The 22,203-nt window shown below is 41.7% G+C and overlaps 1 protein-coding gene across 1 annotated transcript in view; it reads right to left on the bottom strand.

Moving 5' to 3' along the window:
- LOC106050363 (extracellular matrix protein 3-like) overlaps positions 1–21,022 on the bottom strand; it is a 256,618-nt gene extending 235,596 nt beyond the window's left edge. Inside the window, exon 1 of the mRNA XM_056039191.1 lies at positions 15,685–21,022. Coding sequence (XP_055895166.1) covers positions 15,685–20,647 — 4,963 coding nt within the window. The 5' untranslated portion in view covers positions 20,648–21,022. The remainder of the gene's footprint in view (positions 1–15,684) is intronic.
- Positions 21,023–22,203: the final 1,181 nt, after the last annotated feature.

Below are 22,203 nucleotides of genomic sequence, written 5' to 3'. Positions count from 1 at the left end.
AAAATCTTCGATTGAAAAAAAAACCCCCTACATTTTAACACATCATATAAAAACATAAACATAAACATAATGTATGCAGCCACTCATCTTCTGATATATGGGACGTAAAGCTGACCAGTGGTCTGTAGCTGACCAATGAGCTGTAGCTGACCAATGGGCCCATACATACATTTTTCTTTGGTCCAGTGTGTCCTAAATACGGAGAAAAATGTAACGAAGTAAAATTCTGGCTGCCTGGTCGAGTGGTATGCGCTCATGACTGTCGTCTCTATGGTAGAGGGTTGGGACTCAGCCATCCCCAGCGAAAGTTATGGGCTAGGGTGGAATAGTCTTTAAATTAAAAAAAAGGAACATCCGACACATGTCAAACGAAACAAACAACTAAAACTAAAGAAAAAAACTTAGAACATATTTTACCCTCATGTCGCATAGGAAAAACTACGCTTATGTAATCTGCTCAAACTTTAATTGTTAATTAACAGTTCAACAAAAGAGTAACTACAGGAACTCAAACATGGCGTGATTATTTCTTTATTAGTATGTTTCTTTGTAATCTTTTTCTTTTCCTAATTCAAAGAAAAAAAAAAGTCAAAATAAACAAGTAACAAGTAAAAAAAAACATTCCTCCTTTACGAATCTCATGACACTCTGTAAGAGCGATTCCTTTCCTTTTCCTATGACAACATTAAGAGTAGTATTCTAGTTCAGTGATAGGCCTATAGATCCAGACTTAAAGGAAAGATTCTAGTTCGGTGATAGGTCTATAGATCCAGACTTAGAAGACAGATTCTAGTTCGGTGATAGGTCTATAGGTCCAGACCTAGAAGACAGATTCTAGTTCGGTGATAGGCCTATAGATCCAGACTTAGAAGACAGATTCTAGTTCGGTGATAGGCCTATAGATCCAGACTTAGAAGACAGATTCTAGTTCAGTGATAGGCCTATAGATCCAGACTTAGAAGACAGATTCTACGGTGATAGGACTATAGATCCAGACTTAGAAGACAGATTCTAGTTCAGTGATAGGCCTATAGATCCAGACTTAGAAGACAGATTCTAGTTCAGTGATAGGCCTATAGATCCAGACTTAGAAGACAGATTCTACGGTGATAGGCCTATAGATCCAGATTTAGAAGACAGATTCTAGTTCAGTGATAGGCCTATAGATCCAGACTTAGAAGACAGATTCTAGTTCAGTAACAGGCCTATAGATCCAGACTTAGAAGACGGTGCATAAAATGTTCCGGATCGTCTATTTATTTATTTCTCTCTTTAATAAAGAGATGCGGGAATACCCGCTGATGTATGTGTGCTCAAGAAAAAGATTAAATTTAATTAATAATTACATTATTATACTTCAAAAAAATTATAACGGTCAAACCAGAGTTTTTTCCTGATATTTTCCCAATGATATACATAAACTGTCAAATTTCTAGGAAAATCATTAGAGCCGTTTGCGATACCCGTGTCCCACCCAGGTTTTTTTGTTTGTTTTATCCAATGCAAAATTTCCAAAGTGAGAAGAGGCAATGTAAAAAAATAAAATCAAATCAATCAAATAAAAATGTTTGATGCTGAAATGTATTTGATTTCATGACATCAAGATGTTTAGCAATCTGTACACACATCAGCTATTAAACAAACCATGGCGCACAAAAGTGAGGAACTTTGATTCGAATTTTTTTTTAAGCTTCCGTTTCCGGTTGTTTCCTCATCAAGGCAGAACAAAAGAAGAAAAAAAAAACAGCTGAAAAGCAAGCCGCCATATTGGGAGATAACTTTGTGTCGTCTGCTATGACAAGAACTGAAAAGGAAATATTTGATGGCTAAATAAATATTGACAGTATTTAACCGGCAAGCTGATAAATCGTAGAGCCGAGATTTATAAATTATTCTATCTATCTATCTATCTATCTATCTATCTATCTATCTATCTATCTATCTATCTATCTATCTATCTATCTATCTGTCTATCTATCTATCTGTCTATCTATCTATCTATCTGTCTATCTATCTGTCTATCTATCTATCTATCTATCTATCTATCTATCTATCTATCTATCTATCTATCTATCTATCTATCTATCTATCTGTCTATCTATCTATCTGTCTATCTATCTGTCTATCTATCTATCTATCTATCTATCTATCTATCTATCTATCTATCTATCTATCTATCTATCTGTCTATCTATCTATCTGTCTATCTATCTATCTATCTATCTATCTATCTATCTATCTATCTATCTATCTATCTATCTATCTGTCTGTCTGTCTGTCTGTCTGTCTGTCTATCTATCTATCTATCTATCTATCTATCTATCTATCTATCTATCTATCTATCTATCTATCTATCTATCTATTTATCTATCTATCTATCTATCTATTGCTAACTAGTATGTAATCCTATATCTATCCGTTCAACTTATGTCTCAATGGAACAGTAGAAAAAATATAGCCTATTGTAGTGTTGGTCCCGAGTTTAAATCCTGGTACAACAATCGATCTAACATTACATAGACTTGACCTGGTACAACAAACGATCTAACATTACATAGACTTGACCTGGTACAACAATCGATCTAACAATTACATAGACTTGACCTGGTACAACAATCGATCTAACAATTACATTGACTTAACCTGGTACAACAATCGATCTAACAATTACATTGACTTGACCTGGTACAACAATCGATCTAACAATTACATAGACTTGACCTGGTACAACAATCGATCTAACAATTACATAGACTTGACCTGGTACAACAATCGATCTAACAATTACATTGACTTGACCTGGTACAACAATCGATCTAACAATTACATAGACTTGACCTGGTACAACAATCGATCTAACAATTACATAGACTTGACCTGGTACAACAATCGATCTAACAATTACATAGACTTGACCTGGTACAACAATCGATCTAACAATTACATAGACTTGACCTGGTACAACAATCGATCTAACAATTACATAGACTTGACCTGGTACAACAATCGATCTAACAATTACATTGACTTGACCTGGTACAACAATCGACCTAACAATTACATTGACTTGACCTGGTACAACAATCGATCTAACAATTACATAGACTTGACCTGGTACAACAATCGATCTAACAATTACATTGACTTGATCTGGTACAACAATCGATCTAACAATTACATTGACTTGACCTGGTACAACAATCGATCTAACAATTACATTGACTTGACCTGGTACAACAATCGATCTAACAATTACATTGACTTGACCTGGTACAACAATCGATCTAACAATTACATTGACTTGACCTGGTCCAACAATCGATCTAACAATTACATTGACTTGACCTGGTCCAACAATCGATCTAACAATTACATTGACTTGACCTGGTCCAACAATCGATCTAACAATTACATTGACTTGACCTGGTCCAACAATCGATCTAACAATTACATTGACTTGACCTGGTCCAACAATCGATCTAACAATTACATTGACTTGACGTGGTACAACAATCGATCTAACAATTACATTGACTTGACCTGGTACAACAATCGATCTAACAATTACATTGACTTGACCTGGTGCACCGCTACGCCAAAACAGCTGTTCCTACAAACGACTGGGACTTGTTCCGCAAAGTCCTCGCGTTGTTTATCCTCCCTCTAAAACCCGGACACTCTCCATTGATCAGACGTAAACCAGAGAGATAGAGATCTACATAAATCTCATGGCGGCTTGTTCTAATCTCCTGGGGGAACTGGTTCCCCAAACACATTCTCGTCACACGTCACCACGTGGCCCTGAACTTGTCTGAGCATCCCTCTGCCTCCTTCTCCCCTTTTATCTCCCCCACAGGTAGATCATGGGCCAGGGGATCAGATGGAACATCTTCACAGCCAATAAGAGTTACCAGACAATCGAGCCCGTGTCAACGTGACCCAATAATGTACTCACGCGTTTTTTTTTTCTTTCTCTTCTTGCTTGTTCTCAAAGACAAGCCGTGCTTCATTTTTAAATTTATATACACACTTACAGGCGTACACACTTGCACGCACAGTGAAAATATATCCAAGCAGTTCATCGTCATTTTGTTATTTAGGGGAAGTTACTCTGTACAAGATATCACTTTGAATTCGTAAACCAGTAATTCACGTTTTAAATTAAAAGAGAGTTCCCTTCTCAGACTTTACCATCTATGGGGCAGATGATAGAAAGGTCATCTGTTTCTGTGGCCTACGGTTAACGAAGGTGTCGTGTGGTCAGCACAACGGCCAACCGCCTTTACCTTTCCCCAACTATTGTCAGGTACAAGCAGAGGCGCCTTAAAGATTCCGAAATTAAAAATCCCAGTCTTCACAGGGATTCGAACCTGGAAACACTCGGTTCGGAAGCCAAGCGCTTTACCAGTAAGCCACCGCGCCTCCAAAAGAGAGAGAGAGAGAGAGAGACAGAGAGATAGAGAAAGACAGAGAGAGAGAACACAGAGAGAGAGAGAGAGACAGAGAGAGAGAGAGAGAGAGAGAGAGAGAGAGAGAAGAAATGAAAAAAGAGATTTTTAGATGAGAAATGTGTGAGAAACATAATATGGTAAAAAAAAAAAAAAGATAAACAAGCCAGAGAAAGGTGAAACAAAAAGAGAGAAAAAAAGATGACGTAAAAAAGTGAGGCAAAGAGATAATAGAGAGTTGGTGTGATACAGACAGAGAGAGAAAAGACAAAGAGATATAGGGAGATATAAACAGATATACTAGAGAGATATAGAGAGAGAAAGAGGAAGAAGTATTAGGAGAGAGAGAGAGAGTTAAAGAGACAGAGAGAGAAAGAGATAAAGAGATAGAGGGGGAGAAAGATATTTTGTTTACGTTTGTTCTGATAATTCCGTTTCTTTTCAGAAGAAAACTTGTATTGATGTATTGATGTATTTAAATGTATCCTAAATACATACTATCCAACCTAAACACATCTGTGACTACAAGAGATCGAGCGAATTGTTTGGCTAGCAACGTCCCCAGAAGCTATGCACTAATTCTTAAAAGTACCCATTTCACTTTTGAAGTCTGTGTCCGATTGGCGCCTGGCCACGCTATACCGCTCACCTCAAGGCCCCCCCCCCCATCTCAACACATGTTTAGTCTACCTCACATTCACGCAAGGTCACCATCTTTTTAATTCAATGTGAAGGCCGCGAAGCAGAAAGTGAGTCATCGAGTATTTGATGTAAAGGTTTGTGATTTAGGGGTTTAAAAAAAGGGGATGGGGTGGGGGTGAACGAAGATTTATGTTCAATAAATATATTCGGTTTTATTTTATCAACAAGTTTATTGTCAAAATTAATCCATCTCGACGCGAGATGCTTTCAAACCCACGGCCTGCGGGTCATTTCCAGCTCGCAAGTCGTTGCTTTCTGGCCCCTCGAAACTGAGTTTCACTAGTTGTTTCTTGCAGTTTAAATATATATATATGTCATATGTCTTTACGTTTTTGTCGGAGAACAGAGGAGCGAAAATTGTGTACAGGCGAAAACCAAAAGGCAGGCGACCCAGCTGCAGACCCCGAATGCGATGGATTGATAATGTGGAGGCTGATCTACAACAGCCTTGGGTTCGGGCGTGGAGACGAAAGTACCAGGCGAGATCTGCATGGAGGGATGTGTTGAAGCAGGCCAGAGCCCTCCATGGGCTGTTGCGCCACTGGGATGGATGGATGGTGCCGTAACGTTTCAGGGATTTCATCACTCAGTTAACAAACAAACCAAAAGTGTTAATAATGACGCAGATGGATGTAAGCATTCCACCCCCACCACATCCACCCCTCCGTTAACGTTGATTGAACCGTTTTTCACTCAGACGAGGGAGAGAGCCCCCCCCCCCCCCCCCGAAAACCACAACAACAAAAATGTCAGTTTAACGAAAGGCTCATTCCTTGGCAAATTTTCAGAATCAGTTTCCCACACAAATCTACAATGTTTCTCTCCCCCACCCCCCACCCCACCACCGAACTGACGAGACCAACAGAGGAGACCATCTCATACCTATGTCTACATTTTTTTAAAAATACTCTCAACTCACTTCAACTGGAGATATTTTTGTCAATGAGCTATAAATAGAATCACTGAACGATATACCTTTCGACTTCCTATTTCTTCATATATTTTTTTTTTGTACTTAGAAATATTATTGACATAGAGAGTTGTTTATTTTAAACCCTTTTTTTTTCTGAATCTTTAAACTTAAGACCAGCAAAAAAAAATCAGCACTTGACTACATACATAAGAACTAAAGCATGCTTCAAGTCTATAAATATCTACTGAATTGTTTTTCTTTCGAAATCATGTATATTGGTAAGAAATAGTCTGCTAGCGGCAGTGCTGACGTCTAAGGTATAACTATTTTATTGGGAGAAATGTTTCTCTCTGTCTGTTTGTTCAGCTCACTGCTCAGTCACGCAATCAAACTCCCCTTCCTCACCCATAAACTACCGGTACTGCTCTTCTTGGTTTATAACAGACTTTCCAAAGAGTAGGTCTGAATGCGCAACTTTTAGCCAAATTAACATCAACCTGGAATCTTCTCTGGTTACACTTTCATCCAGACAATTGACGAACACGTTCTTTTTTTTTTCAATGCGATCTCGGGGGGGGGGGGGGGGGAGTTACGATTGAGCATAGAAGAACTTCTTAACAGAGTTTAATCCCCACAACCAAAGACATGCGTACATTATAAACATAGACTCCTAGATCTAGGTTTATGTGTCTACAGACGCTCTAAATAGCTCAAGAGAACTTAACAGAGTTTAATCCCCACAACCAAAGACATGCGTACATTATAAACATATAGTCCTAGATCTAGGTTTATGTGTCTAGAGACGCTCTAAATAGCTCAAGAGAACATTACGCAGTACAGACATGTTGTGGTGTTTTTTTTTAACAAAGTGTATACGTGGGGAATTCCCTGTGTTGAGTACAGACGTGTAGTACAGGTGAGTCTTGAGTCCTCAAGTGACAAACTGTGTTTACTAAACACCTGAGTTCACCAACACCGACAGTCAATCAATTGAGAACCAGACAGCATGTGTGAATCAGAAACTACACCATGTAGAAATAAGACTAGACCATGTAGGAATCGGACATTATAAGCTAAGTATCAGAATAAGCTATGTAGGAATATAACATTACGCTATGTGAAAATTATGCTAGGCCATATAGGAAACGCAAATTACAGCATTTACTGACTAGGCCATGTAGGAAATGGATGTTAAAAACTAAGAATCAGAATAAGCTATGTAGGAGTATAACATTACACTGTGTGAGAATTAGGCTAGGCCATGTGGGAATCGCACATTACAGCCTGTTAGAATCTGACTAGGCCATGTAGGAATTGAATTTAAAAAAAACAACTGTAATAATCAGATTGGCCATGTTGAAATTGAGCATTACACCTTGTAAGAATATGACAAGGTCATATAGGAATCGGACAATACACCAAGTAGGAATCAGACAGCGCGGGCACGCTGCCCTGCCTCATCGTGGCGCCCGCGTGGAAACGGCCATTTGAGGAAGTGGCTAGGCGAAATGGGTAGCAAAACAGGACTCCCGTGGGGATGCCCACGGGTAGACGAGAGTCCACCCCTTGCACGGGCGGGGTTGTAACAAAGTCCCCACAAACACGTCACCAATCCATGCGCTGTTCCTCAAAGGGACCGTTACATAAATGGCGGATCCCGCACAGTTAGCTTGGTACATTGAAGGAAAATGGCAGAAGTCCCCGGTGCAGTCCCGGCCTTCGGCCGTGTCTCTAGTCCACGTGTCGGGGGCTGAACGCATCGGTAAACAGCAATGCCTTACATAGGCATTGTCTAGGGTCTCTCCCAAACAGAACTGTGTGTTCACACAGGTTTTTTTTTTTTTTACTGTTTGGCGTCCAAGCAGGTTTTTTTTCAAACTTAGAGCTCGAAGAGCCTTCGGCTCAGCTCTTAGACATCAACAAGGAATCAGACAGTACACCATATACCAATCATTTCCTACAGTTAATATGATTGGACTCTCTCTTATGGTCGAAATGAAGAAGGCTAAAAAATGAAACCCTTTTATTTCTTTGTAGTGTGCATAAAGCATTATCATCCAAAGTTCAAAAGGCAACTAAAAAAAAAAACACTCAATTTAATTGTGTGACCCTCTATGTGAGATGCAACACCTATTAGGAGGTCAAGGCCAAGATCAAAGTCATTTAAAGGGACTTACTACTTAGGTCATCAAAGTAGAAAGCCGGATCACCAACGCGGGTGGGTCAAAATGAGGATAAATGTTACATGGACCAATTTAACGCCATCTAAGAAACTTCATTCTCTAGTAAAATATACTAATGATATCTACTCTATCTACATTGGTATGTCGTTGTGGAGGTCTACAGTTCAACCCACTTTAGAGTTTTTGTTCTGTTTGAAACATGTCCACTTTTAAACCACTTTAAAGTAGATAGTAATCTTTTTTTTTTCTTCTTTATTTCAAGTAAAAATTCGATGCTTAATTAATGAAAGAGCCACTCTAGAGACGCTTTATCTCTTTGTTATCTTGTGTTGCCATTTTAATAACAGTCAGATGACGTCATCAAACCGTGAGCTCTCTACTTTGTGTTACATCCGAATAGTTGCCGACCAACTTTCACTATTGCTATTTCATGTATTATACATGACCAATCAAGTTCTTTTAAGTGGTGACAGTTTTGTCTGTTTGCACTTATCAAATTCCCCTCTTTCCCCTTTGACCACCACTCTCAGACACACCACACCACCCCACTTAAGCACACACACACACACATAAACTTCAACCTCTTTAATTTTGAATTCCCATGCGCGTGAAGCACTAGCCAAAAGAGAAAAAAAAAAAGTATAAAAACAATTTTTTTCAACGAACGCCCACTTTTGGTCCCTTTGTGACTCACAGATGAGGCCCACAGAGGAAAACGAAACATTTTAGCGGTCCCGTGGTCCACGTGCGAAAATTCCCCCTCTCCCCATCTATTTTTCCATTCCTATGCTCTACCCGTCCCAACCCTTTTTCTCTTTAGCGACAAGTAACACGAGAATCCACGAGACCTCACGAGAGCGGTCAGAAATCCACTTAACTCCCCCCCCCCTTTTTTTTTTACTCATCTTTCCTTTCTGACAAATATAATTGCTGCAGAGCGGGGGGAGTTGAACTTTGTAACGTTTTGTCCGATGCACGTGCCGGCACCCCCCAGCGAATTAGAGCAACAGGTCTCCTCGTTAACCGCGACAGCTAAGAGAAACTAAAATAAGATAAGAGACGTTATACTAAAAAGGACGTGAATGAAAAAAAAATCTTATAATAGTATAACTTTGAAATGAAGTGTTACCATGGCCTTGCTGTTTGGCCATGTCTAGCTTACTTGTAGAATAGAATGGCATACAGAGCGTGTGGTGGAGGAGGGGGGCCATAGCAAAGAAAAAATCATAATAATCACTAAGTTATTTGTTTGAAACAATGTGCGAATAGCAGTTACAGATTCATGAAATAATTTGACAACACTGTTTAAAAAACAAGAGCCACTTTCAAAACATAATAAGAGACACGGACCGTATTGCAGGTCTTCATTAATAGCCATTCTAGTAGCTATGTTATTCAATATTTACAAATGTTTCTTACTTTATGTGTTAATCTAATCTTTCGTGTTTCTGGTAAATCTAAATTGGTGAAAGTCGTTAGTAGCCTACTAATGGCTAATTGAATAATAACAAAATATTTCTTGGCGAATTTATTATTTCTAGGCTGCCTTTGGCTTTCATTAGCTAATTCAAATTTTCCCTGGGTAAGTTTAGTTTTTTTTTTTTTTTCTGGCCAATTAGGATTTTCCTTGGCTTATTTAGGCTTTCCTTAGCAATTTTTGGCTTTCCTAAATTAATTTTGGCATATTCGCAAGCAATAAAAATGTCGTAGTTCTAACACTCCAGGTCTTACAGCTGATAGCTTTAGGTTTCACGTGTTTCCATGCAGTGGAATATTGTATTTTGGCATTAGGTCCAATAGTCGTCTACTTAGATCAACATACAGACAAAAGACTACCAGGGCTATGTGTGGACAGGACACAGTAATACAAATCCATGTCAGAGTACCGAGGCTAAACAACATCGATTTATAGATTTGATTGGTTTTTAATATAACCACAAGTCATCCAATTTATCTTCCGGTGACCTCTTTGGTCTGTCCTCTCCATTCCATATATTAACATGGTCAAGCTTATACTTTGTTTGATTTATATTTTTGGGTGTTGCTTCAGAATTGAATATTTTGAAATTGTAGCCCAAACCTCCCGCAGGTCGGCGGGGGGATGGTGGTAGGCAGGGCTCGAACTAAAGTCCAGAGCGCATACCACACGATCAGGCTGTCATTAGGTTAAGTGTCGCTATTTCCCTTAGAGTGAGAGCCCTCGAAACGTGATGTCATTATGGTCATTCAATGCAAGACGTGACAGCCAAGGGAAGATAAACCGTTTGTATAGTCAGGGCCAGAGCAAACTCGCGAGAAGAGTTATCCCGCTTTTCAACCCACGTGGAAGAGATGATACCCGAGTATTTTGGTCCTGATGGCTGATGGGACGTGTAGGTGGGCTGGGCAGGGGCCGCTGGGGCGTTATTTCAACAGGGGTGACATGGTGCTCACCCTGGAAGAAAAAACAAAACTAATCAAGCAACACGTTTCCATGCTAGCGAGAGTTAGAGTTGTCAGGCTCTGTGTTTGTCAAGACATCCCGAGTTGATTTCATTGGGAGAATAGGGGACTAAGAAGTGGGAGGAGAGGTCTGATAGAGAGTGAGAGAGTGTTTGAGAGAGAGAGATAGTGAGAGAGAGAGATAGTGAGAGAGAGAGAAAGATATAGCAAGAAAAAGTGAGAGAGTATGTGAGAGAGAAAAAGAGAGTGAGAGAGAGAGAAAGATAAAGCAAGACAGAGTGAGAGAAAGAGGAAAAGAGATAGAGAGAGAGAGAGTGAGAAAATAGAGAGAGAGAGAGAGAGAGAGAGAGAGAGAGAGTGGAAGAAAAAAAAACAACAACAAGAAAATGAGAACGACTTGTAAAAGACAGAGACAGCTTGCTAGATCGCTATTAAAGTGAGTTAGTGAAAAATCAAGCAGAATCGTAGCGCGAGCAAATCTACAAAATAAATGTTGCAATGGTAGAGCTTAAAAAGGTGCTAATACTAACAGGGAGGAGTGCCATGTGCTGATATTTTTCAAATCACATTTAAAATGCTTGAACAATAAAAGTTATGCAGTTTTAGAAAAATAAGGAGAGGGAGAGAGAGAAAGAAAATGTGTGTGAGAGAGAGAGAGAGAGAGAGAGAAAGAGAGAGAGAGAGAGAGGAGAGAGAGAGAGAGAGATCATTATGTAATGTCTGTGAGACATTATATCTGAGTTTTTAGTTAACACATTTTTTCACAAACGACTTGAAAATCTTCCACCCACGTCGCCCCTTGCACCAGTAATGTATTCAACAACACGTGATTTCCTTTTCCGGTAACATTTTGCTTTTCTAATCTCTCAAAGAAAATCCCCCACGTCTATGTTTTTCTATGGGTTTTATTTTGGCTGTTTTTGTGTTTATCGTCGCTATCGTCAGGAGCTGTACGAGCGCATCTAACCAATCAATGCACCTCCAGGGAAAGTCGCTTGTTATTATTATTTTTTTCTTTTTAAACTATTGGATTTGTCATCTAGAAGAATGGCAGTGTCGGCGCTTGAAGTTGGGGTGTGTGTGCTTGTGGCAAATGCTAAGTGGTCGAAGGAGAGTAGGAATGAATGACACACGGGGGGGGGGGGGGATGGTAAAGTGAGGGTGGAATGTTTTCAGCTTATCCCCACTCTTTTTTTCTGAATCATTGTGATTGGGCACGCGAGTGGACCTTTACTAGACTGGGCACGCTAGTGGACATTGACTAGACTGAGCACGCTAGTGGACATTGACTAGACTGGACACACGAGTGGACATTAACTAGACTGGGTACGTGAGTGGACATTGACTAGACTGGGCACGCGAGTAGACATTGACTAGATTGGGCGCGCGAGTGGACATTGACTATACCGGGCACGTGAGTGGACATTGACTAGACCGGGCACGTGAGTGGACATTGACTAGACCGGGCACGTGAGTGGACATTGACTAGACCGGGCACGTGAGTGGACATTGACTAGACCGGGCACGTGAGTGGACATTGACTAGACAGATATTGCCAGCCCGTTTTCTCATTTCATCTCATCATTTTCATCTTCACTTCCCCCCCCCCCTCAACAATCCTTTTTTTTTCTTCTTAACAGTCGCTTATCTATTATAACACAAAGTATGATCGAACATGAGAGAAGTACAGGCGTGCTTAGCTTCCAAACCGAGGTCCAGGGTTCGAATCCTGGTGAATGTAATTCTTAATTTCGGGATCTTTGGGCGCCTCTTGAGTCCACCCAGCTTTAATGGGGAAAGTAAAAGAGGTTGGTTGTTGTGCTGGCCGCATGATACCCTCGTTAACCTTTGACCGTTACATCATCTGATTGATATATAATTGAATGGTGAAGTGTGTTTGGCGCTAAAAGTATTAATTCTTCATGACGTTGCTGATTAAAAACAAAACAAAACCCAGGTCTTGTGAGAAAAATACCAAGCCATGAAATCCGTCATCGATTTAGTCAACTCCAAGTAAGTCTCAGACATCATGTAGACTCGAGATCATTTTCCTGGGACTAGTAGACACAAGGCCATGACATACTTTCACCTCTATTCTCCACCCGCCCTGTGGCTAACTTCCAACTATGTAAAACAAAACAAAAATCGAAATAATGCAATTTCCAGCTGTTTTTTTTTTCTTTGTCAAAGTAACAAAAAAATTAAATGCTTTGATTTGTTTAAGAGAGCAACTGAACACGGAAAAGGGCGTATCGGTTGAAAGGTCAGGAGGTTCCGGGATGGTGATTTAAAATGTGAGGGGTCTACCGATAATCCCACCACAGAGGAGATTAAAAATTTTGAAATATTTGATATTAGAGGATAAGTAATTCTTCAGCACACCATGGTCTTATTACAGGAACACTGTCCTTATGTTATACATTAGATTTTCTACTCCATACCGATGTAATGATAATACTTCTCACAACAATAGAATTCTTTCCTAACAGCGAGATACACATATACCCATCTCAGATCCCGGACTTTGGGCCAAATGATGTTTCAAAGTTTCAATGGACGAAGGTTAGCGAGGGTGTCATGTGGCCAGCACAACGACCAACCACCTTAACTTCCACATCGTATGTCAGAGCTGGGTAGATTCAGGAGCCACCCTAAAAATTCCGAATTAAAAAAACTCAGTGCTTCACTAGGAATTCGAACCCAATACCATAAGCGCATAACACTCAGCCACCACTTCCCAACACATATAGGCCTTACACGTACAATCATATCTACAAACACACTGACACACATACACAAATTGTCAAAATGTATTTTAAAAATGTAAAAAAAGGTATGACTTAATTTTAAAATAATAACAATCTTATGATTAGACAATCACTATAACTCCCAGCCTAAGGTCCGTATGTTTTGTAAAGACTTCATCGTGGCCAAAGTTTAAACCCACCCTATCATTAGCCGAAAACAAAAATCAATTAACTTTCTTCCTCTTATTTTTCCAGTCATAAATTTTGTTATATAAAAAAAATCATTCTCGGTTTATTCATTTTTTATCGGTCTAATGTTTTAATCTTGTATTCTTGTTGAAATCTGACTAATTGCTATTAAATGCTATTAGTGTAATGAACTCCGGGAATGGCATTGATCAATGTCTGACACTAGCCAGGAAACGAAAAACAAAAAATGACCAGGCGATCTTCTGGTATTTCTGAACCGCGGTACACGATTTATACCACGGCCCCCATCCACAGCTCTCTGAGAGTGGCGTCGTATTAGCTTGCTAAACAAGAGTGTAACCTTGATGAGTCTTAGTGCTTTGGTACAGCTTGGCTCTACGAGTAGTGGCCCTGCTTGGCTCTACGAGTAGTGGCCCTGCTTGGCTCTACGAGTAGTGGCCCTGCTTGGCTCTACGAGTAGTGGCCCTGCTTGGCTATACGAGTAGTGGCCCTGCTTGGCTATACGAGTAGTGGCCCTGCTTGGCTATACGAGTAGTGGCCCTGTGCGGGTGGCATAAATGGACAAATTGAGCGCAGTAGAAAGAAACAGGAAGTGGACATAGAGGTGGACAATAGAGGTGGGTAATAGAGGTGGGTAATAGAGGTCGATAATAAAGGTGGGTAACAGAGGTGGGTAATAGAGGTCGATTGTAACAACATGCAGATGTGCGATGTGTTGTTATGCCGGGGATTTTACTTGAATTCAATAGTTAACAAAAAATGACGATCTAGAATCACAATTAACGATTCTTTGATAAAACAAAACTCTGGAACTTTATTAAATACAACGTAAGTACAGCTTATGTACAAATTACAAATCAATGAGCATGAAACATATTACAAAGGCTTTTCAAACAGAGCTCTTAGAAACGTGACTGTCTACAAGGACATTATTTTATCGACTGGCGTTACTTTCTTACTCTCGCCAATTCTCTGGCGCTCACTCTTTTTTTAAAAAATGTCTTTGTTTAATTTCAAATCAACCAATAGATTTCAAACTTCATAATTACGTCCCTTGGGTAAATCCTGACGTGCTGTCAAGTGTCTAAATTTGAGGGGTAAATCCCGAGGCTCATGTCGAGGGCTTATATTTCTTTCAAATGTGAAATGTACACACAATTCTATAATGTAATCTGTGACATCGATAATAAAGGTGGGTAACAGAGGTGGGTAATAGAGGTGGGTAATAGAGGTCGATAATAAAGGTGGGTAACAGAGGTGGGTAATAGAGGTCGATAATAAAGGTGGGTAACAGAGGTGGGTAATGAAATAGACTGCATACTGGAAAAAAGGAGATGTGCAAAAGACTCTATAGATGTAGGGAAAAAAATTAAATATAGACTATTTTTCCTCCTACCTGAAGACATGACATAATTAAATCGTTTGTTTATGACTTGAGGACGATTTGAAAGGTAATACGCTTATATGTTTATATATTTATATGTTTATGTTTATATGTTTATATGCTTATATGTTTATATGCTTATATGTTTATATGTTGATATGTTTATATGTTGATATGTTTGTATGTTTATATGTTTGTATGTTTATATACTTATATGTTTGTATGTTTATATGTTTATATGTTTGTATGTTTATATACTTATATACTTATATGTTTGTATGTTTATATGTTTATATGTTTGTATCGAGCTTGAACTAAAATTGGGTTACAAACGTAAGAACATTCTGGGCTGGGCACCAAATGATGGCCTTCTTGTTCTTCTGTCCACCGGAGACACCAAAGAGATAACCATGTACAGGTTGTTGTTTTCTCGCTACAGTCTTTAATACACATTAAGCAAGAAGAAGTCTTAGTTTGTAGTCATCACAACTTGAGCAGGTTTGATCAGAAGACGAAAGGAGAGTCGAAGACAGAGAAAGACAGAGAAAAAGAGAAATAGAGACAGAGAAAAAGATAGAGACAGAGAAAAAAAGAGACGGAGCAGGGGGGGGGCGAGAGAACGAGCAAGAGTGAAAATTGGAATGAAAGTTCCTTACCTTGAGTCCAGTAGTGGATGGTCTTGTTCCCAATTGCTCTGTTGATAATATATCCCCAGGATGGCGGTGTGGACACAAAGTAGAATAAATTATCCTCAGGGATATCCCGGTCCTCCACGCTGAGGACCCTGTTGGTGATGGTAAATCCGAGGAGCCCGCCGGCCAGTTTGGTCAGGTAGGACGCCCCCTTGTTGACGTTGATCTGCGGCACGCCCCCGTCGTCCGGGTTGATGTGGACGAAGATGGTCTGGGGCTGGGATGTGGTCTCCGTGTCCGGGTACACGAAGAAGTCCGAGTGGTCGCCGTCGCTGACGGTGAATGAAAACCTGTCCTCCTTAGCGGCGGATCCGTCGTGCTGGTAGCTGATGAGACCCTCTAGGACCTCCGCAAGGGTGAAGCTGGTCAGCACGCGCGAGACGTTGTGGAGGAGGACACCACGAGATGGGCTCTGGGTCACGGTGATGGTGATGTTGGACGGAGCGGTGTCAAGGTCGACGACCTTCAGCTCCGCCTGGGTTAGTGGCTTGTTGTCGCCTGCCTTCAAATGTAAAGGCTGGTACATAACAATTGGTTTCCGGTTTTTAGTATCGCTAACCTGGATCCGGAAGGTGTATGCGGCAGGGTTTTTCTCACCTTTGCCCTCCACGAACTCAAAGCTATCTATCGTCTGCTCGTCCTCCCCGGCATGCACGTAGCGTATCTTTTTCTCCACCAAGTGCCGAAGAGTAAAGCTGGAGATGGAAACTTTAGGCTGGCTCACAGACTCTAAGAGCCCTCGATTTGGGGCTCGCGTTATTGTGAACGTGACCTCAGACGAGGAAGCTGCCAGTTCCGTCTCGCTCAGCAAATCTGTCGTCAGGATGATCACTCCGTTTTTCGAAAGCTGGATCCCCTTGTTGAAGATTTTAGGTGTGGCTGTCTCCGGGCCCTCCACAGTAATATAGAAATATCGGTCAGTCAGCCAATTCATCTTATCAGATATGTCCAGTTTTATTACGTCACGAAGACCTTCCTTGTTCGTATGGACATATTCGATTTTGCGTTGGTCTATATCCTTCTGTGTGAACGTGCTGTCCTGCGTGAGCTGTATGACCACATTGCCCTGGATGTATCTCAGGGTACCGTACTTCGGATTGGAGCGGACATAGAAGACGACGTCCTCTTTGGTATCCAGGTCCTCCACTCGAAGCATCTTGTTGGTTATTTTCTGAGACTCCCCGGCAGAAATTAACATTCCGTTGTTGACCACAAGACGTGGCACCTCGTCGTCCAGGGGCGTTATGTTGATGGGCACAGTTTTGGAGATCTTATGAATGCCGTCTGTGAGGTTAAAGGTGAAAGAGTCCGTCAGTGTTTCACTGTCGTCGTGTTCGTAGGCGATGGTGGACTCTCCGGAAATGTCTTCCAACGAGAAGCTTTGGATTTTGAAGCTGCCCTCCCGGGTCTGTCTCACGATTTTGCCATGCAGCGGCTGAGTCGTTATGAGGAACGTTATTTTGTCACTCGGAACGTCCTCGTCTTTCACTTTCAAGATCTCGGAATCGATTCTCATGTTTTTACCCTCCATAACATCGAACTCCCGAAGCACGATACTGGGTATCTCGTCATTGTAAGGAGTGATTCGTATATCGAATCGGAAATCCGGCGAATGATTGATACCATCAGTACACCTAAATGTCATCGTGTCGTTCCGGGGTTCGCTCCCTTTGTGAACGCTCTGTACGTAGTTGATGGCGCTCTGGCGAACTTCCCCAATCGTGAAGGAAGATATTGGTATCCCAATGTTGGGCAAAACCGAGCCTGGTAGAGGGTTTATATTCTCGAGGTAGCCGATTCGTGGTTTCAAAATAACCATGCATAAAATCTCTTCAGTGTCCGAGTCAGCATCAGTGGCGTCAATGTGTCTTGGAAGTAGGGGTGCTTTCTTACTTTCGGGAACTTCGAAAGGGGCTCCGATGGCTACTATAGGGGGCTGATTGTCCACTGGTAAAATTTCTACTTCAACTAAAATTTTGGAAAGTTTTACGCCGTCTATGACGAAAGGTTTCTTGGGACTCAAGACCGCTATTTGAAAGTGGTCTCCGCGACCGGCTAATCCAACCTCACTTCCAGAATGTTGGTAGACCATTAGCCCATTCACGACATCGGCTAATGTGAATTCGGTCGTCTGAGCATCGCCTCGGCGAATTAAGCCATCGTAAGGAGCTCGTTCAAGAACGAGTTTTGTGGACCTGCTGTCGCTCTCCGAGCTTCGCAGAGACTCCAAAGGCAGCGGTGACGATTTTCCTTCCTGCACCTGCATCTTCAGCTTGAGGCTGTCATTGGAACCGCTGAGGGTAGCGGGCCTGGCATCATCGGTGTTGCCCTCGTGAACGCGGACTCGAAGAGGGATGTGGTGAATGCCGTCAGTGACGTCCAGGACGACAAGATCGTCCCCAATGTACTCGCTGTCATTTAGATACTCCACGTCTCCATTCTTCAGGTTTCTCCTCGTGAAGCTGTCTCCCCTCCCCATGGCTTTGGACTTTTTTTTCACGAGGCCGTGTCGAGGGGGCCCCAAAAGAACGAACTCTATGGTATCTTTATCTGTGCCTGCAGTGACGGCATCTAACATGTCCTGGGTCAAGGTCACGGAACCGCCTTCTGAAACGCTGATGCCGCTGTTCCTTATAGTAGGCGGTGGAATGGACACGGGCATAAGGTAGATCGACAAGGTTTGATCTTTTAATACATTTCCATTTTTGTCTTCGACGTCGAAGGTCACATGAATAAGTCTTGTCGCCAGTCGTGGGTCTTCATCTGGAGGGTTGTAGCAAATTTCATTGTGGTTTATCTGCCCTTGTGAAAAAGATGTTATCGCCCTTTCTGGTTCATCACAGCTGACGATCAACCCGGCGGTCAAGGCTGTGTTCATATCCGTGTCAGTCGGAAGTGACGTAATATTGAACCTGATGTCGCGATCATCGGTGTCATAGTCCGTGAACCGGAAGAACTTTTTCTTAATTTCTGCCGTCTGATAGTTAGATACCTCCATGACCAAGGTCGTGTTTTGGTGTAGGTAAGGGGGCGAATAGTCTAAGGGGAAGATATTCACCACCAGCTCCTTCACCCCAGACCTGTTCGGAGGATCACCTGTGTCCACGATGTGGAATGGGATTTTGTGGATGATGTGTTCGGACCGGTGAGTCCCTACTTGCTTGTAGAAAATCAAACCGCTCAGAACGTCCCCATGAGTAAACTCCTTGACCACCTGCTCGTAGACCCCACTCTTGAACTCCCATTCTTCAGGGTTTTCTGGCATTAGGACCTGACGCTTCAAAATAACCCCTTCCCCAGAGTAAGGGGATTCCAGTATGTACCTCAGCTGCGTCACGTCACTGTCACGGTCTGTGGCACTGAGGACGTGAGACGTGATCTCAGCCACGTTGTTTTTCCTGATCTCCAGTCCCGTGTTCACGTTGAGAATTGGAGGCTCGTCATCCTCCAAGAAAATCCACACCGGAAACAGGCAATACATCGCCGCGTCTCCGTCCGTTATTTTAAAAACAATATTGTCGGAAAAACTGTCCGAATCGTCGTGTTGGTAAGCGACCGCCCCAGCTCGCAAGTCGGCCACAGTGAAATATTTTCTCTTGTCCGGTATGGTCACGTGTCCGTGCCGGAGCCCGCCGGCGACGTAAATCTGTATTTTGTCAACGCTACTGCCCCCAACCTGAAAGTTGAACTCGGAATGAATGACTTTAGACTGGCCTTCAAATAACTGCAGACCCCTGTTGATGACGACCCTGGGTGCCGACATGTTTAGTGGCCTGACCAAGATCTTAAGCTTAAAGGGCGCCGACGCCGCGCCATCGGCGTCCACAACATGCATATCAATGTAGAATGTTCTGGAAAGACTTGGACTGTGTGATGAATGCGGGACGTAGGCGATTTTCAACTCTCGCACGTCGCGTTGATAAAATGACGTCACTCTCCTGTTTCTGTCGTCCGTGTTAATGAAATATCCCTCCATATTGTTCGTCTGCTTTCCGAAGCTAAACAAGAGAAAGTCAGACGGTGTCTCCGCGTCCCTAGCGGCTAGTATATCAGGCTGTAGCGCAGTCATGAGTAATTGATCCACTTCCAAGCTTAATTTTAACCCCGATTCCAGAACTGGCTTTTCGTTTTCTTTCCCGCCTAAAATTCGCACTGTAATATGGAAATATTCAAACTTACTCATTTTCCCGCTCAAGTCTAAAAGATGGACAACAAAAGGGAGGTAATCTTTACTAGGGAAATTGTTCTGTGCTTTGTGCTTGTATTTGATGCTAGAATTTAAAAAGTCTTCGCAGTCCATGAGTTGAAGTTTAGATATATCACCGCTCACTTCGCCGTACTTAGGCTGACCGCTGACCAGCGGAAGCAGGGAGATTTTACACTGTTCCGTATCGCGGTTGTATGTAAATTTGGTGGTGTTTTTGCTGATGGGATTGCTAAGCCACGTCGACCTGTCCACCCAGAGCGGAGAGTTTTTGGTCACCACCTCGTGGGGCGCCGACAAGATTGTGACGTTAATACTGAAAGGTATGATCATCGTCTCCCGGAAGGAGTCGTACCGCAGCTGCAGCCGGATGGTGTCCGAAAGTGAGATGGGCGCCCCGAAATGGGTGTACGCCACCTCTTGGGGCCTGAAATTGCAAGGGAAGTTAAGAGGGGCCAGCCTACCTGGCCTCTGAGCCAGTGGGTCATTGTCCAGAACGGTTACTAAGCACCTGTCAGCAGGATTCGCGCGGAACTGCAGGTCAGCCGAGGTGAGATACGCGGACCTTCCGATGAGTACCGTCAGGCCATTGTTAGCAACCAAAATCTGCTCATCCGTAGCAAAAGCACCTTTGCCCAGCGCTGGGCGCACGTGAAATACGCTCACACACACGAACGTGCTCAGGGCAATAGCCACGGAACATATGTTGCCCAGCGTATGCATAACTGCAACTGTCGCTTATAGCGTGAGCAATGTTTCTTATTGACAACAGCGCCAATTGAAAAAAAAATAATTAAAGGGAGAGAAATCCAGCTAAAGGAAATACACTTCTGCTACACAGTAATTTAATAATCCAGAAGACAAGAAACGAAACAATGGTAATCCAATTGAACACAGCACTTCCATAATAAAAAGGTATCTGCACATCGACTGAATGTACAAGAATTATTCTTGGAATTCATCCTTCCAAATCTTTTGAAACAGTTGTAACTTTTGATCTCTACACATTGTTCTCCCCCTTGCTCTCTCTCTCTCTCTCCACTTCACTACTATTATTTTCCTCTTCTCGGCAGACGATCTACTCTATTTTTACTTCCGGCGTAGCTAGATTTGCATAGGTTTGTACACAAACATCACGTGGCGGGGGGTAGGTGGGGACGTCTCGCGTGGAGTGTAACCAATCGACGAGGCCGCTGGCGAGGTTAGAGTGCCGCCTCCTGCTTGCGCGCGCGATCGGTGTGAGTGTGCGCCTTCTACGTGTCCGAAGATCCACTTTACAAACGGCGTGGGACACATTGAGTCACAAATAAGCGATAGATTAACTTAGCGGGCACTCACGCGATGTAAGGCTAACTGCAAGTAAGCTGCCACCCACTTCACACCGAATATTTATATTTATATAAAATTTATATTTGAAATGTATTTTAGATCTTATGCTTACAATGTAGTCATTAAAAGCATGACCCTTCATTAAAAACGCAATCTTGCTTGTCAGCCTTGTCTACAGTCTACATAGGATCCCTGTTGTTATATTGAAAACTGTATTCGCCCTGAGGAACATTTTACATCACTGTTGATAATCCGACACTTTTAATCCGACACACTCAGCAATCCGTCGTGGCGCAGAAAATGTATACATCAGCTTCAAAGGCATATATTAATTTTGAAAAACATTTTTTTTAAAGTCACGTGACACTATTAGCGTTAAAAACTAAACGCTAGTACAGAATTATTTAACACACTAGTGTAAATTCATGTAATTATGTAATTAATGTATGCTGTAGAAGTTAATGGCATATGTCTCAGAATGTAGATTGTAATTGAGTACACTATCAGAAAGTTGAAATGATACGTTTATTGTATATTTTAGATTTATACATTTTACTGTTTCGTCTAGTGTTTATTATTTATTATAACAAACAAAACTGGAATTAATTAGAAAATTAACCAATTAGTCAACAAATTATTGGCAATTAATTATTTTGTTTGATATCAAATAAGGGAAATAAATTCAACATTATTGAGAGATATAAATGTAAGTGCTGATTTCTTCCCCTTATAAAAGGTTCTTTTTTTGTTTGTTTGTTTTGTTTCAATCTCAAAATAAAACATTTCTTTGAGGAAAAACCGGAAGCGTTGCGAACAGGTGTTTGTATTTACTGAAAAGTCTTTCTGACAAGTCTTGTTGACAATGTGTTTCAACAGCAAGGCAGACGTGTTGGTTGTATTTGTACATTTAAACAAAGAGAAATGCCGAGCTTCATTGTGTTCATTATGTC

The sequence above is a fragment of the Biomphalaria glabrata genome, chromosome 8 (genome assembly GCF_947242115.1).
Source record: "Biomphalaria glabrata chromosome 8, xgBioGlab47.1, whole genome shotgun sequence".
Lineage (NCBI taxonomy): Eukaryota > Metazoa > Mollusca > Gastropoda > Planorbidae > Biomphalaria > Biomphalaria glabrata.
This window is presented reverse-complemented; position numbering and strand designations above follow the sequence as displayed.